This window comes from Ranitomeya variabilis, chromosome 1 (assembly GCF_051348905.1).
Source record: "Ranitomeya variabilis isolate aRanVar5 chromosome 1, aRanVar5.hap1, whole genome shotgun sequence".
Lineage (NCBI taxonomy): Eukaryota > Metazoa > Chordata > Amphibia > Anura > Dendrobatidae > Ranitomeya > Ranitomeya variabilis.
The window spans coordinates 504,535,205-504,553,474 of NC_135232.1; the positions used below are offsets into that span (position 1 = coordinate 504,535,205).

At 48.0% G+C, this 18,270-nt stretch overlaps 2 protein-coding genes across 3 annotated transcripts in view; one reads left to right on the forward strand and one right to left on the reverse strand.

Annotated features, from left to right (window-relative positions):
• ARMC6 (armadillo repeat containing 6) overlaps positions 1-17,435 on the reverse strand; it is a 52,537-nt gene extending 35,102 nt beyond the window's left edge. Inside the window, exons 1-3 of one of the 2 annotated variants that reach the window (XM_077252643.1) lie at positions 17,270-17,435; positions 6,882-7,040; positions 4,890-4,972 (exon numbers count right to left, since the gene is read on the reverse strand). In XM_077252643.1, the coding sequence (XP_077108758.1) occupies positions 4,890-4,972; positions 6,882-7,040; positions 17,270-17,375 (348 nt within the window). In that variant the 5' untranslated portion in view covers positions 17,376-17,435. The remainder of the gene's footprint in view (positions 1-4,889; positions 4,973-6,881; positions 7,041-17,269) is intronic. The other variant, XM_077252652.1, reaches the window with a different exon arrangement.
• SUGP2 (SURP and G-patch domain containing 2) overlaps positions 17,422-18,270 on the forward strand; it is a 95,826-nt gene continuing 94,977 nt past the window's right edge. Inside the window, exon 1 of the mRNA XM_077252629.1 lies at positions 17,422-17,610. The gene's annotated coding sequence lies outside the window, so the exon portion shown is untranslated. The remainder of the gene's footprint in view (positions 17,611-18,270) is intronic.

The following is an 18,270-nucleotide window of genomic DNA, read 5'->3' on the forward strand; positions in this document are numbered from 1 at the left end:
ATTTTGAACCCCCAAGTGCTTCACAGAAGTTTACAACGCAGAGCCGTGAAAATAAAAAATAATTTTTCTTTCCTCAAAAATAATTTTTTAGCCCGCAATTTTTTATTTTGCCAAGAGTTACAGGAGAAATTGGACCCCAAAAGTTCTTGTCCAGTTTCTCCTGAGTACGCTGGTACCCCATATGTGGGGGTAAACCACTGTTTGGGCACACGTCCAGGCTCGGAAGGGAGATAGCACCATTTGACTTTTTCAATGCAAGATTGGCTGGAATCAATGGTGGCGCCATGTCGTGTTTGGAGACCCCCTGATGTGCCTAAACAGTGGAAACCCCTCAATTCTTAAGCAAACACTAACCCCAAAACACCCCTAACCCTATTCCCAACCCTAACCACAACCCTAACCCCAACACACCCCTAACCCTAGTCTTAACCCTAATTCCAACCCTAACCCTAAGGCTATGTGCCCACGTTGCGGATTTGTGTGCGGATTTTTCGGCACCGTTTTTGAAAAATCTGCAGGTAAAACGCACTGCGCTTTACCTACGGATTTTCCGCGGATTTCCAGTGTTTTTTGTGTGAATTTCACCTGCGGATTCCTATTATGGAGCAGGTGTAAAACGCTGCGGAATCCGCACAAAGTTGACATGCTGCGGAAAATACAATGCAGTGTTTCCGCGCTGTATTTTCCGCACCATGGGCACAGCGGATTTGGTTTTCCATAGGTTTACGTGGTACTGTAAACGTGATGGAAAACTGCTACCAATCCACAGCGACCAATCCGCTGCGGATCCGCAGCCAAAACTGCACCGTGTGCACACAGCCTAATTCTAACCCTAATTCCAACCCTAGCCCTAATTGTAACCCTAACCCTAATTGCAACCCTAACCCTAATTCTAACCCTAACCCTAATTCTAACCCTAGCCCTAAGTGCAACCTTAGCCCTAAGTGCAACCCTAACTCTACCCTAAGTGCAACCCTATCCCTAAGTGCAACCCTATCCCTAAGTGCAACCCTATCCCTAAGTGCAACCCTATCCCTAAGTGCAACCCTATCCCGAAGTGCAACCCTATCCCGAAGTGCAACCCTATCCCTAAGTGCAACCCTATCCCTAAGTGCAACCCTATCCCTAAGTGCAACCCTATCCCTAAGTGCAACCCTATCCCTAAGTGCAACCCTATCCCTAAGTGCAACCCTATCCCTAAGTGCAACCCTATCCCTAAGTGCAACCCTATCCCTAAGTGCAACCCTATCCCTAAGTGCAACCCTATCCCTAAGTGCAACCCTATCCCTAAGTGCAACCCTATCCCTAAGTGCAACCCTATCCCTAAGTGCAACCCTATCCCTAAGTGCAACCCTATCCCTAAGTGCAACCCTATCCCTAAGTGCAACCCTATCCCTAAGTGCAACCCTATCCCTAAGTGCAACCCTATCCCTAAGTGCAACCCTATCCCTAAGTGCAACCCTATCCCTAAGTGCAACCCTATCCCTAAGTGCAACCCTATCCCTAAGTGCAACCCTATCCCTAAGTGCAACCCTATCCCTAAGTGCAACCCTATCCCTAAGTGCAACCCTATCCCTAAGTGCAACCCTATCCCTAAGTGCAACCCTATCCCTAAGTGCAACCCTATCCCTAAGTGCAACCCTATCCCTAAGTGCAACCCTATCCCTAAGTGCAACCCTATCCCTAAGTGCAACCCTATCCCTAAGTGCAACCCTATCCCTAAGTGCAACCCTATCCCTAAGTGCAACCCTATCCCTAAGTGCAACCCTATCCCTAAGTGCAACCCTATCCCTAAGTGCAACCCTATCCCTAAGTGCAACCCTATCCCTAAGTGCAACCCTATCCCTAAGTGCAACCCTATCCCTAAGTGCAACCCTATCCCTAAGTGCAACCCTATCCCTAAGTGCAACCCTATCCCTAAGTGCAACCCTATCCCTAAGTGCAACCCTATCCCTAAGTGAAACCCTAACCCTACCCCTAACCCTACCCCTAATGGAAAAACAAAAATAAATATAATTTCTGTATTTTATTATTGTCCCTACCTATGGGCGTGATAAAGGGGGGGGGGTTTATTTACTATTTTTTTATTTTGATCGCTGTGATAGGTTCTATCAAAATGTACAGGGAACGAATCTGCTGGCCGGCAGATTCGGCGGGCGCACTGCGCATGCCATTTTCCAAGATGGCAGCGCCCATGCGAGAAGACGGAGGACACCGGGACTAGGTAAGTATGGGGGGTGCGATCGGACCGCGGGGGGGCTTTGGGGCGGAGGGGAGAGGAAGGCGCTTAGGACAGGACGGAGGGGTAAGGAACACTGACGGCGGCTGCAGATCGCCACCGCCAGTCGGTGGGGGGGCCAGATCGGGGTCTCCAGCCACGGCCGATGCTATTGCAGCATCGGCCATGGCTGGATTGTAATATTTCACCAATTTTCATAGGTGAATTATTACAGATTGCTCTGATTGGCTGTTAAAAGTGAAACAGCCAATCAGAGCGATCGTAGCCACGGGGGGGGCAAAGCCACCCCCCCCCCCCCCCTGGGCTGTAGCACCACTCCCCCTGTCCCTGCATGTCGGGTGAAATTGGAGTTAACCCTTTCACCCGGCCTGCAGGGATGCGATCCGACCATGACACATATGCTGCGTCACAGGTCGGATTGGCACTGGTTTTCATGACGCATACGGTGCGTCAAAGGTCGGGAAGGGGTTAAAGGGAACCTGTCACCCCCAAAATCGAAGTTGAGGTAAGCCCACCAGCATCAGGGGCTTATCTACAGCATTCTGTAATGCTGTAGAAAAGCCCCTGATGTATCCTGAAAGATGAGAAAAAGAGGTTAGATTATACTCACCCAGGGGCGGTCCGGTCCGATGGGCGTCGCGGTCCGGCGCCTCCCATCTTCTTACGATGACGTCCTCTTCTTGTGTTCAGGCTGCGGCTCCGGCGCGGGTGTACTTTGTCTGTCCTGTTGAGGGCAGAGCAAAGTACTGCAGTGCGCAGGCGCCAGGAAAGGTCAGAGAGGCCCAGCTCCTGTGCACTGCAGTACTTTGCTCTGTCCTCAACAGGGCAGACAAAGTACGTCTGCGCCGGAGCCTGAACACAAGAAGAGGACGTCATCTGATGAAGATAGGAGGCGCTGGACCGGACCGCGACGCCCATCGGACCGGACCGCAGCGGGACCGCCCCTGGGTGAGTATAATCTAACTTCTTTTTCTCATCTTTCAGGTACCATCGGAGGCTTATCTACAGCATTACAGAATGCTGTAGATAAGCCTCTGATGCTGGTGGGCTTAGCTCACCTTCGATTTTGGGGGTGACAGGTTCCCTTTAATTCTTTTGATTCTTTTCAATAAAATGCCATTTAATAATAATCTTTATTTTTATATAGCGCTAACATATTACGCAGCGCTTTACAGTTTGCACACATTATCATCGCTGTCCCTGTTGGGGCTCACAATCTAAATTCCCTATCAGTATGTCTTTGGAATGTGGGAGGAAACCGGAGTGCCCGGAGGAAACCCACGCAAACACGGAGAGAACATACAAACTCTTTGAGATGTTGTCCAAGGTGGGATTAGAACCCAGGACTCCAGCGCTGCAAGGCTGCAGTGCTATCCACTGCGCCACCGTGCTGCCCCGCCATTTAACTAAATAGGCTTTGTTATTACTCTCTATTTACATTGGGGTCAATATATTCAATTTTTTTGCTTGTCTTTGTATATCATCATTCTTGGGCTATCCTTATTATTTAAGTGCAGACTGCTGATTTTTCTAAATATCATCTATTGACAAAAGCACTCAAAGGGGTCAATTTATTTTCCTAACAAAAGTTGGTACCAAACTTACAGGGTGTGGGATCTCAGCATGTAGAGAAGGTTCCCATAACCATCCGCTGCTGATTGCTCAGTGAAAAAGCGAGATCTTGCTTTTTGCATTAAACAAGCACTGCCATGTACTTTTCCAAGTGGTGACTGCTGTAATGAGGGTGCCATTTGGTAACAACTTAAGCTGCAAGGTGGATTAGTGCAAAGTGAGATCTTGCTCTTTAATTGACCTATCGGCAGCAGATGGTTGTGCGTTCCTGTTATGCATGCCTGGATCCTACAACTCGATCTGACCCCTTTGGGGAACATTCGGAGCCTTTCTGAGCTTTTGTTTCCAGACTATATTTAGGAAAGTCACCAACTCATTAGATAAAAGGGCAGCCCCAGATTGCTGATATGTACACTTTAATGTCATGTTTGAGCAGAGGGTTTTATAGCATTATACTGTAGAACTGAAAAAAATTGGGAGTCCGGCTCAACAGGGCTGGATTTTCTTTTTTTTAAGTCGTGACTCGCGAGTAAGACCGCCTAGTGAAGTCGAAACATGTCGACTAAGTCATGCCGACCATGTAAATTTTTCTTTTGTATGCACCATATTTCCTTTTGAAAAATAAAAAGGAAAGGAAAATCCAGTCCTGTTGAGCCGGACTCCAATATTTTTTATTTTCCTTTATGTGAGGGCCGTGTCTGAGCCCCAGGTGGATGAGCATAGAGCAACTGGGTGAGCTGGAATCAAGTTTCTATACTGTAGAACTGTTCAGATTATGAAAAAGAAAGGAGCTGTAACCAAGTAGGGTGATGGTAAATATTGGGGCAGATTGATATTGGGGCATATTAATATTTAGACAGCGTAAAGTTGAAGACGACAGTATAAAAATGAACGCATTCACAAACAGTGATGGGCGAGGAGGAAAAATGAGCAAGGGCGTGTGTGCCAATTTCATATTCTCCTGGATTAGCCCAGAGCAGTGCAATTACTAGGCTAGGAAATTAGCAAGTATAAGCCCTGAGGCAGAAAACAAATGGTAGCAGTATATTCATATTCATGTCCTTAGAGCAATACATACCAACAAGACATCATGGTTTGGAGCAGCCTCACTCTCTTCGCTTTGTATCCGCACAGCCTTGATTATGTTTGTCAAGTCAACTCCTAAATAAGCAGAAAGAAGTGGTAGTACTCCCCAAAAGTATTTAAGTATTGTGTTGGTATCTTTCTTTAGGACCTAGTGCCATTCCTCTTATCAATCCTAGCTATATTTTGAGTAATAGTTGGTGCTACAATTCTCTTGACAAAGGTGTGTCGCTCTCTGGGTGATCACTGGTAAGATTTCACGGGCTGAACGAGTGTTCTTACAAGCACTCACATGCCAATTATTGGTCTGCCTAAATGCACCTTCATTAAATGACTCCGAGTAGCCAAAGCCTTAGGATGATAAAGACAAGGGCAGAACCATCCATATGAATACATGGACTCACACGCTAGCCCAGTAGTGTTTTTAGCATAGTATTACAGTACATTTTAGGCTATGTGCACACGTTCAGGATTTCTTGCAGAAATTTCCTGACAAAAAAACGGACATTTCAGCCAGAAATCCGCATGCGTTTTTCGCGTTTTTGATGCGTTTTGTGTGTTTGTGGTGCGCTTTTTGCACTTTTTCCCAATGCACTAAATAGCGGGAAAAACGTGAAAAATCGGCAAAATTAATTAACATGCTGCTTTTTTTTACCGTGATGCGTTTTCGTGGAAAAAAACGCATCATGTGCACAAAAATTGCAGAATGCATTCTAAATGATAAAAACGCAAACATATGCATCCTATCGCGAAAAAAACGGGAAAAATCCTGAACGTGTTGCAGATAGCCTAACAATCATCTTCATATATACTTACCTTGTAATGTCTTCACATCCTGTTCTGGACAGACGTGTTTGGATCCCAAGCGGCGGAAGTTTACCGACCGCCATATTGGGACACCCAAGTGATGGGTGTCTCAATATGGAAACTGCTGGTGGTACCGGCCTCTTGCGCGGTACCACCAGCGGAACACCGTCACACACTGTATACGCACCACACACAAACACACTGTATACGCCGTATGCACCACACACACAAACTGTATATGCGGTACACACCACACACACTATATACGCCGCACGCAGCCTCTTGCGCGGTACCACCAGAGGAACACCGTCGCGAGCACGCCGCCGCTGGGATCAGCCGAATGATTCACTGACTGCCGCCATCTTTGTACAGGAGGAGCGCATGCACAGTTTTAATGTAATCGCCGCTATCGGTCTGCACAAAGATGGCGGTGGTCTGATTTACGCGAATTACGCCCAGGTGCAGTGAATCATTCGGCTGATCCCGGCGGCAGATGCGCGATGTGTCTACAGGCAGAGGAAGCCGTCACATAAAAGGGGTTTTCCCACGAACGAAAGGTCATTTTAAAAATTGACTGTGTCTGACCGTGTACGGAGCATACCACATTTCCTGGTCAGGGGAGGAGGCAAAAGACAATACTGACATTACAGCAGGGGATCATAGTGGATTCATTCTGTCAGGTAAAATATTTCACTGACTGTTTTTAAACAGTATTTTACCTCACAAAATGTATCCTCTGCGATCTCCTGCTGTAATAGTATTGTCTTTTGCTTCCTCCCCTGCCCAGGAGCTGTGGTATGTTCTGTACACGGTCAGACACAGACAATTTTTAAAATGAACTTTCGTTCGTGGGAAAACCCCTTTAAAAAGCAAATATCAACGCCAACATGGCTCCTCCCACAAAGTACGCCAATGAAAGGAAAGCAGCAAAGGCACAACATCGAACACAACAACGGGCAAATGAGACTCGAAGAGCAATTCTCTATGCTGCAAAGCCTGCCCCCATCGTGACATTAGCGCCCTCCCAATGCGACAGCATCAGGCCTCCATCTAGTGGCTCTGTATTTCTTTTTAAGATTGTCCGTATACCCATCATTTAATGTAAAGTTTCAAGATGACGTTTAACCATTTGCCGTCTGATACCAAATCCCATGCGATCAGCTTTGTATTAGATCAGTACCTTGTGACTCAAACTGTTGAATTGCTTCATTTAGAGCTTCTTCCGGGTCCATATCAAACTCTGCAATATTTTCTTGTACGATAGCGTCAAAAGTCTCCTGTGATATCCACTTGCAGGCCATTTTGGAAATGCTCTTTGAACTTTTCACGTTTTTGGTCTCTGAAAAAATGAAAGATCATTTCACTAACGTGAGAAGAAAGAAGTACGTATATACAAGTGATCACCTTAGTGAAGTTAACTCATTCTTAAGAAGGTAGGAAGTCACCAACAATTAAAACAATTAAAAAAAAAAGGCCCAAAAATGGCCATTATACAAAGCACAAAACACAGACCTAGTCTAATATAGGACTTCGGCCTACCCCTAACTGTATAAATGGCACCAATCTATGGTTGGGAATATTACTCAATACTATTTAAATGAAAAGACTTACTATGTTATTTGCTACTAGCCGCAAAGACAATCTACACACTTATAATGAAAAAAAATGTATTAAATAAAGTGCAAAGATTATATATAAAATGCAAAGAAGTGCAAAACATCGAGCAGCTATAAAGATAAATAGAAAAAAAAAAATTGGAGTCTGGCTCAACAGGACTGGATTTTCCTTTCAATTTTTCAAAAGAAAATATAGTACATACAAAAGAAAAATTTACATGATCGACATGACCCAGACTGTCGACCATGTAAATTTTTCTTTTGTATGCACTATATTTTCTTTTGAAAAATAAAAAGAGAAGGAAAATCCAGTCCTGTTGAACCGGACTCCAATTTTTTCTATTTTCCTTGATGTGGGGCCAGAGCAAGGTCGGTGTCTGAGCATGTGCTGTATGCACATGTATGGTTAATAAGTATATCACCAGCACAATCAATATATAAAAAGGTGTCAGTTAGTGAAATATACCATAATGAAAGGTCCCAAAAGCAATGTAAAGACGACAGGAGGGTTATTCCTCCATGCATATCGCCGCCGCCAATGTATTCATCAGGGGCAGATGCAGCATTTTTGTTTAAATTCAACCTGGGCGTCCATAACACCTCAGCAGTGCCACAGGCTGATCGCCTCCATGCCACGCCGCATTGATGCAGTAACTGATGCAAAAGGAGCCCCGACCAAGTACTAAGTGCATTTACTGAACATACATTTCAGTAGGTCAACATTTTGGATTTTAAAATCATTTTTCAAGCTGGTGTTATAAAGTATTCTAATTTACTGAGATAATGACTTCTGGGTTTTCATTGGCTGTAAGGCATAATCATCAACATTAACAGAAATAAACAAATGAAACCTGCACACTCTAAGGGTCGGTGAGTGCTTCCACTTTTTTCTTCAAGTATGGACTGCATTTCTGTGACTTTCGGCAAAGCACCCGGGATCCGAAGGAGAGCTTCTATTTAAACCTGGTGCGTTCTACTCAAACAAATTGGCGGTGCTGTCAACTATTCACTTTTGATAAACACATGAAATACATCACTCTGTTTGTAATGACTCTATAGGAGTTTCACTTTTCGTATTGGAGAACGGAAATAAATTAACTTTTCGATGATATTCTAGTTTAGTGAGAAGCACTTGTATATAGGAAGGGGTTGCTAATGCTTACAATGCCATGAGCCACTAGAAAGCTTAAGTAAACCAGAGAAAGAGAGAAGTATTGTATCACATGATGGTATATTAATATAGTGGAATAAGTACATCAGGGATAAGTCCAGCAAACCTAGGAATAGTTTTGATCAAACAAAGCAATTCTAAGGGTGCGATTTAAACAATGGACTGTACTTGGATGACATCCGCGGTGAAAGGACTGGGAAGATGGAGAAAGAGGGATTTTTGGTTCTTACCGTAAAATCTCTTTCTTTGAGCCTTTATTGGGGGACACAGGTAACCGTGGGTGTATGCTGCTGTCGCTAGGAGGCTGACACTATGCAAATAAAGAAGAAGTAACTCCTCCCAGGCAGTATACGCCTTCCGACAGGCACCAGGCAACTCAGTTGGTGCAAAAGCAGTAGTAGAAACAAGTAATATTAAACTCAACCTATGTACCAACCCACAACAACGGCACGTTAGCCAACACGGTACAACTTCAAGGGAGGGTGCTGTGTCCCCCAATGAAGGCTCCAAGAAAGATTTTACGGTAAGAACCAAAAATCCCTCTTTCTTTCTCGCTTCATTGGGGGACACAGGTAACCATGAGACGTCCAAAAGCAGTCCCTAGGGCGGGATTTTCTGCAGAAAAAGAGTTAGGTCGGCCGGTGAGAAACCGCCGCCTGCAGTATCTTCCTACCCAGGCTCGCGTCCGCAGAAGCCTGAGTATGCACCTTGTAGAATTTTACAAAAGGTGTGAATGGATGACCACGTTGCGGCTTTGCAAACCTGTGAGGCCGAAGCTTGGTGACGAACTGCCCAGGAAGCTGCCACAGCCCGGGTAGAGTGAGCCTTCACCCCCGAAGGGAACCGTTTGTCTTGGACACGGTATGCCTCCAGAACCACCGAACGGATCCAACGAGCAATTGTGGACTTGGAGGCTGAGAGCCCCTTTCGACGCCCTTCCGAGACGATGAACAGAGGATCGGCCTGAAGAAAAGGAGCAGTTCCGGAAAGATAAATCCGGATAGCCCTGACCACATCCAACTTGTGAAGCGATTTCTCCAAGGGATGAACCGGGGAAGGGCACAAGGAAGGGAGGACGAAGTCCTCATTGACGTGAAAAGACGAGACTACCTTCGGTAAGAAGGAAGGAACCGGCCAAAGAACCACCTTGTCCTGGTGCAGGACCTAAAAGGGAGAACGACAGGATAATGCCACCAGCTTTGAAACTCTTCTGATGGAGGTGATGGCGACCAAGAAGGCTACCTTCCAAGATAGAAGGGAGAAGGAAATGTCCTGGATTGGTTCCAAAGGCGCCCGCTGGAGGGCGTCTAAGACGAGGTTGAGATCCCAAGGCTCGACAGGAGGATGATAGGCAGGAGCTATATGCGAGACCCCCTGAATAAAGGTCCTCACCTGAGGAAGGGAGGCTATGTCTCTTTGAAAAAGGATGGACAGAACGGAAATCTGACCCTTCAAAGTGCTAAGGGAAAGTCCCGAATCGAGACCCGCTTGAAGAAAACTGAGAAGGGATGGAAGGGAAAAAGTCATAGGAAACAGACCGTTGACCTCGCACCGTCGGAAAAAGGCCTTCCAAAATCTGTGGTAGATACGTGAGGAAGCCGGTTTCCTCACCCTCATCATAGTCTGGATGATGCTGTGAGAAAAACCCCACGTCCTTCAGGACCGCGGCCTCAACGGCCATACCATTAAATTCAGAGACCGAGAATTCGGGTGGAAGAGGGGCCCCTGCGAAAGAAGATCTGGTACCAAGCCCTGCGAGGCCAATCTGGAGCTACCAAAAGCACGGGGACCCCTTCCGCCTTGATCTTTTTGACGATTCTCGGGACCAAGGGGAGGGGTGGGAACAGATAGGGCATCTGGAACTGGGCCCACGAGATCACGAGAGTGTCGCATCCGACGGCCATCGGATCCAAAGATCTGGAAACATACTGGAGAACCTTGTGGTTCGCCCGGGAGGCCATTAAGTCGACGTCTGGGACGCCCCACCGCTGACAAATTTGGTTGAAGATTGAGGGAAGGAGAGACCACTCGCCCGCCACGATGCCTTGGCGACTTAGAAAGTCGGCTTCCCAATTGTCCACCCATGTGATGTGGACGGTCGAGAGAAAGGGAACGTGGCTCTCCGCCCAGCGCAGAATCTTTGCCACCTCCGTCATGACTTGACAGCTTCGAGTCCCTCCCTGGTGGTTTATGTAGGCTACAGCTGTGGCGTTGTCCGACTGAATGCGGACCGGCTTTCCCGAGAGGGGGGATTGCCAGCGGACGAGGGCTAGGAAGATGGCTCGGAGTTCCAAGAGGTTGATAGGAAGACGTGCCTCTTGAACAGTCTAGCGGCCTTGGGCCGTGAGGTGGAGAAAGACCGCTCCCCAACGCTGGAGACTGGCGTCGGTGGTGATAACCTGCCAGCGGGGAGGGAGAAATGACCTCCCGCGCAGAATGGAGGCGGACAGCGTCCACCAAGAGAGGGACTGTTTCACCTTGGAAGAAAGGCGAAATGGACAGTCCAGGGAAAGCAGATTCTTGTCCCAGGCGGCTAGGAGGGCCAGCTGGAGGGAATGAGAGTGGAACTGAGCATAGGGAACCGCTTCCATTGAAGCGACCATTTTTCCCCAGAACCCTCATGGTGAGGCGGAGGGACAGCGGGTTCGGACCCTTAAGCGCTCTGACACCCCGACGAAGAGAAAGGAACTTCTCCTTGGGGAGGAAGACCTGAGCCTGAGAGGTGTCGAATTCCATGCCCAGGAATTCCAAGCGTTGGGTCGGGATCAAGGATGACTTCTGGTAGTTGATTATCCAACCGAGGCGAATTAGCGTGTCCAGAGTAAGCTGGAGGCTCTGGCTGCAATCCCAACGGGACGAACCCTTGATCAAGAGGTCATCGAGGTAAGGAATTACCAGAATCCCCTTTGAACGTAGGATGGCCATGACGGCCGTCATGACCTTCGTAAAGACCCTGGGAGCAGAGGCCAGCCCTAAGGGGAGAGCAGTGGACTGGTAATGATGATGTCCTTGGATCGCGAACCGGAGAAACCTCTGATGCTGTACGCAAATCGGATCGTGGAGGTACACATCCCGAATGTCCACAGAACACAGGAACTCTCCTGGTTCCATGGAAACGATCACCGAGCGTAGTGATTCCATCCTGAAGAGACGCGTATGTCGAATCCTGAGATGGCGGTTTAACCGCTTGAGATCCAAAGTTGGACGGAGAGAGCCATCCTTCTTTGGGACCACGAACAGATTCGAGTAAAAACCTGAAAACCGCTCGTGATAAGGAACCGGAACTACGACTCCTGAGGCGAGGAGTGAATCAACGGCCTGGAGAAAAACCTGGGAGATGGGAGGACTGCTTGGGAGGATGAGAGAGCAGGAAACGTCTTCCTGGCGGCGAAGAAAATTCTATTTTGTAGCCTGAAGTGACGATCTCCCTGACCCAGGCATCGTCGACTACCAATAGCCAAACTTCTGAGGACAGAAGAAGCCGGCCTCCCACCCTGGAGGAATTTCCAGGTGGGGGCGACCCGTCATATATTAGAAGACCTGTGGCCCCGAGGTCCAGATGGTTTTGAGGGGTAGCTCTTAGCTCTCCAGCGCGGGGGAGGCCTGAAACAAGGCTTCCTCCGGTCTCCTTGTAAGGGAGAGCGGTCCTGATTGGGGTTTCCTGCGGAGGCAAAGGACCGAAAGGACTGGGGGCCCCTACTGTTGAAGGTACGTTATGGCTTGGACTGGGGTAAGGAGGTACTCTTACCACCCTTAGCATCCGAGATCATATAATCCAGCTGCGTGCCCAAGAGTCTAGAACCCTGGAAGGGTAGACCAGTGAGGGATTTTTTAGAAGCGGGATCTGCGTTCCATGCTTTCAGCCAAAGGACCCGGCGAATGGCTACAATGTTACTATTAGCCGAGCAGGCCGCCGCATCAAGGGAGGCATTCATGAGATTTATCTGCAAGAGAAATCTGATCCGCTAAATCAGACAGTTCCTCCGCAGGAGCAGAGGCCAAATGCCTCTGCGCAGGGTTTTGGCCCAGGCTGACACCGCTTTCGCTACCCAGGAGGCGGCGAAACTAGGGCAGAGGGAGGCTCCGGCAGCATCAAACGCCGATTTGGCTAATGCCTCGATTTGTCTAATGCCTCGATTTGTCTGTCCGTGGTATCCTTAAAGAGGCCGCATCCGGAATAGACAGAACCGTCTGAGGATGGCCTGGACACAGGCGGGTCGACCTTAGGAGACTCGGACCATTTGCTGACAAGGTCGGAGTGAAAAGGGTATAGAACGTCTAGCCGTTTCCTGCCAGGGAAACGCTTACCAGGGTTTTCCCAGTGTGTAGAGGTAGTGTTGTCGAACTCCCTATGATTAGGAAAAACCCTAGAGGGACGCTTAACCCGTTTAAACACAACGGGAACGTCCTGAGAGCTTGCCTCATCCTCCTTAAGTTCAAGCGTCTGAATGATAGCTGAAATAAGGCTATCGACCATATCCTGTGTTCCGGAAGTCTGATCTGCATCCGAGTCAGAATCCGACTGAGAGGTTAGGTCAGACCCGACGTCCGCCTGCGAGGAGGGGGAACAGGCAGATAGAAGTATCCTGATGTGGTCTGGGGAACTGGAAGAGGATCTAGATAAGGTCCTTTTTCTGTCTCTTTTGTCCGGTCTGCCTCTGTGAGGGTCTTGGACAGGTGCGAGTGAATCGCCGTGTGAGGCGTTCGTGGCACTGGTGGCATTAGAGAAGCGGGATACGATCAAGTGCCTGGAACAGAGACTGAGACACTTTAGTAAGGTCAGGCAAAAAAGGAAGAAAAAAAGACACTGCTGCAATATGCACACCACCCAATAATATATATATAACAAAACACAACACTTGATTGGCATAATAGTAAAAACAGTTAAAATCACTACGCCACTATGGATGACCTGGGTACATGATGTAAATACATATACATACAAATATACAGCCTATCAATATGCCAGTAGAGTAAGAAAATATATAAGATAATACCAGATAATACCAACCTGCCTAGCAGCTCATGGGGTATCTACAGGGCATGATAACTATCTAAGCCCAAAAAGAAGATAGGCTAAATAACCGCAAGGCTACCCATATAATGGTAGCAAGAGAGTCCCCAAGCAATAATATGGAATCATAGATGCTGAAAAGCAGTGATATCATACAAACCGGCCTATAGAGGGACAGACTGAGGTATCCAGGAAGCCACGCGTATCGCCTCCCGAATGAGGCTTCGTCAGGGGAAGTAAGTCTTGAACTTTAGTAAGGTCAGACACTGATTGAGACATTGCAACAGCCCACTCCGGGGGAGGGGGGTGCAGTCATCCCTAGACTTTGAGGGCTCTGACACCCCGTGACATGATGGAAGGAACGCAGGACGGGCAGAAAGGAGAAGGCTGACCTGAGGCCCACTTTTTCCTACAGAGGGCGCAGGCGTAATGTATGACCGTAGTGGCAAAGGCCGGAGTGGGGACGGACATAGGTAAGAGATATTACCTTGTCCAGGTGCGGTCGAGAGAGCAGTAGCGCTGAGCCTGCTGACAGGACAGCGACAGTGGTAGCCGCAGGAGTCTGTGCCTGTTTGCCCCGAGATCCTTCTGTCTCACGCGATGAGGAGACGCTGGCAGGAAGAGGAAGCCCGCTAAAGAGCGCGGGCGGTGATGCAGGGCGCCGAAAGAAGGAAAAAATGGCGCGCGCAGGTTTGAATTACAAAGGAGGGAAAAGAAAAAATGCCTGCCGTGCGGCGATAGCGACGCAAGAAACAAGGAGCACTACAGCCCACTCCCTTATTAAACAGAGGCCCTGGTAAGAGATCACTTGCAGGGCGGGAGGGGGTATCATCCAGAGCCCAGTACATGTTGCTTGAAGATTCCCTACCTGAAGTTGAGGAACACATCAGGATGCCTTGTCAGAGAAGAGGGTCCTGGAAGAGGTCCTCCTTCCCGCGCCATGAACTCCGGCGCAGAAGATGGCGTCAACCCCTAAACAGGGGGAGAGGGTCACTGGAAGTGACCGCCGTCTTCCTCTCAGCCCACTCCGAGGAGAGGGATGAGGAGGAGAAACGGGCAGGACTGGCCACAGAGGAAAGGTCACCCTGAACACCCAAATGGGTGACAGGGGACAAGGTCCTGCCCAGCGGGTCCGAGAGGGTCCGATGTGGGTGATACCACACTGCTCTCTCGGCCGCTCAAAGTGGGGAAAACAGGGTGAGAAAACTGCACCATTACCCTGAAGAAAGTATCTGAAAAAGGGGAAAAGGTTAATAACACACAACAAACCCCTGTAAAAGAAATGCAGATCTGATGTTAGATCCAGGACCGCCTCCTACAGACACTAAGCAAAAACTGAGTTTCCTGGTGCCTGTCGGAGGGTGTATACTGCCGGGGAGGAGCTACTACTTCTTTATTTGCATAGTGTCAGCCTCCTAGCTACAGCAGCATACACCCATGGTTACTTGTGTCCCCCAATGAAGCGAGAAAGAAATCAAGTTCTCCATCTTCTCCACACCTATCATGTTATTCCCTTATGAGAATAGGGTCACAGTAAGATGACATTTGGCTCAAACTGACAGAGATTGAGCCGACTGTCATTAGCATAATCGGCCCGATTCTCTTGCATGAGAGAATATACGGTCGTCTGACCCCAGCCTTACACAAACACTATCAGGATGGCAATACACAACAGACTATGGTGATGCCTGATAATAATCTAATGTCTACCAGCCCAGCCTGACAACTCCCTCGTCATGTTCATTGAGAGTAACGCTATGTTCATATGTCCCGCAATCATCAATTAGAACGTATTCAGCAGCAATCAGTTGACAAAAAAAAAAAAAGAAGTTGTGCAGACAACTTTTTTGTCCACCTGAAAAAACAGATTTCAACTGGATCTGTTTTTTTTTTTTTTTGTTTTTTTAACATTGAAGACTATGGAAAATGGATCCCATAAATAGCCATCTGTTATTCACCCATCTCAAAAAGATCCTTTCTGGATCAGTTTCAAATAGATGATTATTAGTGATGAGTGAATGTGCTGTGTGATAAGGTGTTATCCGAGCATGCGCCGTTGCTAACAGTGTCTGTGGCGTGCTCAAATAATATGTTCTAGTCCCTGTGGCTGCATGTCTGTTTGAAGGAACTGCAGAACAAACAGCCAGTCGCTGCATGTGTTACGACTGTCAAACACCCGCGAGACATGCAGCCCCGGGACTCTAACATATTATTGGAGCACGCGAAGTCACTCGGTTAGCACCTAAGCATGCTCTGATATCACCTTATCCGGGAACGTTCTCTCATCAGTAATGATTACTTAAACGTTGTCCACTACTATGTTACATATTTTTCCACCTCCAGTAAGCAAAAAATGGATCCTTTTCAAATGAGAGGACAACAGATGGTTAGTTATCGGATACGTTTTCTATACACTTCAATGTTTAAAAAAAAAAAAAAAACAGATCCAGTTAAAATCAGTTTTTTCAGACGGACAAAAAAGTTGTGTCTGCACAAAGTTTTTGTCAACAGATTGCCGTTGGGTCCATTCTGATGATTACTGGACATGTGAACATAGCCTAAGAAGGATTGGGAATGTTATACACCCCATAGCGTGCCCGGCTGTCAGGAGATAAAGGTTGTATGGCAGCACTACTTGGACAACTTCTCATATCGTTCACTTGGCCGCGATAAAGATTATACCCTCCTCTCGTGCTTTTACTATCCTATGTATAACACACTGGCGGCTTCCAAGGCGCCAGAAGAATAGTCAGGTCACTTCTTTTAGTTGCTTCACAGCTCTCAAAGCCTGAAACAGATACAAGAAGTTACAAAAGGCGACACATACGCACGGCAAGTCGTTTGGACCTTGTGGTGAATATGTTCATTCTTTTCAGCACCCTTTTTATGGGTTTTTAAGCAGATTCTAGGCAGAATCCACCTGAAGATGACAGTGCGCACTGCCAGATTCCGGAAGTGTCCCGGACAGTGAATACAGCGCGCACTGCCAGATTCCGGATGTGTCCCGGACAGTGAATACAGCGCGCACTGCCAGATTCCGGATGTGTCCCGGACAGTGAATACAGCGCGCACTGCCAGATTCCGGATGTGTCCCGGACAGTGAATACAGCGCGCACTGCCAGATTCCAGATGTGTCCCGGACAGTGAATACAGCGCGCACTGCCAGATTCCGGATGTGTCCCGGACAGTGAATACAGCGCGCACTGCCAGATTCCGGATGTGTCCCGGACAGTGAATACAGCGCGCACTGCCAGATTCCGGATGTGTCCCGGACAGTGAATACAGCGCGCACTGCCAGATTCCGGATGTGTCCCGGACAGTGAATACAGCGCGCACTGCCAGATTCCGGATGTGTCCCGGACAGTGAATACAGCGCGCACTGCCAGATTCCAGATGTGTCCCGGACAGCCCCTTTAAGATCCATACTGTAGATCTTGCTATGGATCGGAGGGCAACGTGTCCTCCATGTGTAACAGAGCTGATATGCTGCTGGCTTAAAATGCCGTGACATCAGTTTGGGGAATCTCCCCCACCTCAATAACCCACTGTGGATTCTCAGGCGAAACCCACAATGAACGAGCCACCATTACACAGGATGGAGATCCTCACCGTGTAGCACAGCTGCTTGCACTCTATTGTTCCCTGTTATCTGCCATAACCAACCAACCCTGCCCAGGGTCACCATCCTCACTGACGCCTCAGCAGTGCACACTGTGTCAGGACGCCATCAGTCCCGGGTACTAGCTGTTGTATGCCCATGCATATACCTACACTGAGCCCAGCTACGCGCGCACTGTACGGCACAGGAGCTCCGTGTGCTGTCTCCAGGGTCCAGGCATGACAGTCAGCACCATAGGCCGGAAGTGACGTCATCACCGGCTGTGAAACAAGTCACACGAAATACGGCTAAAACCGTATCTGACTGACATGGTAAATATTAAGGCGAGGACGTGCCACGTGATGTGCTTTCATACAAGCACTTTGTAGTGTTTTCACAATCCCGCCCTTCTCTCACTGGACTACGTGCTACGTCATCACGTCCGCGCCAGTAATACGCGCCACTTTGCTGAGGAAGTGCTCGGTACGGCTGGGAGTGCGGCGCTGCCAGGTAAGGCTTTGTGTCTAGGCCTCGCTTTGTATCGCTGCGTATTAGGGGGTTTCTCCACAACCCCTCTCGTGAGCAGCATTACAGTAGGGTGACGGCTCTGCCCCCCACCATTCGCGTTACACGCCGCTATGTCGACACGGCTTTAACCCTTTAAAGGCTGTCCATCCTCATCATAGCCATGTGGGGTGTTGTCTATTTCGGCACTGGAAGGTCCATCGTCTAGTGTGGCGATTCCTAAGAAGGGAACACACACACACACACACACACACACACACACACACACACACACACACACACACACGTATATAGAGAGAGTTGGAACAGCATCTGATATTACCACAATTGTTGTGCAGTGCTTCCCAAACCAATGGTCCAATGGCTTCCAATAATAAGAATAAAAAAGGAAAACTGCACAAAAAATAGAAAAAAGTGGGCTTTAATGCCTGAACGGCATGGGCATTAAAGCCCACTTTTTTCTATTTTTAGTGCTGTTTTCCTTTTTTATATATCTAATATATAAAGCTGAATGTGTGTATGTATGTGTGTGTGTGTCCGGGATTGGCATCTGAACCGTCGCAGCTACAGCCACAAAATTTTGCACAGTCACACGTCTGGACCCCGAGAGCGTCATAGGCTATGTTGTGAGGTGAAATTTTAACC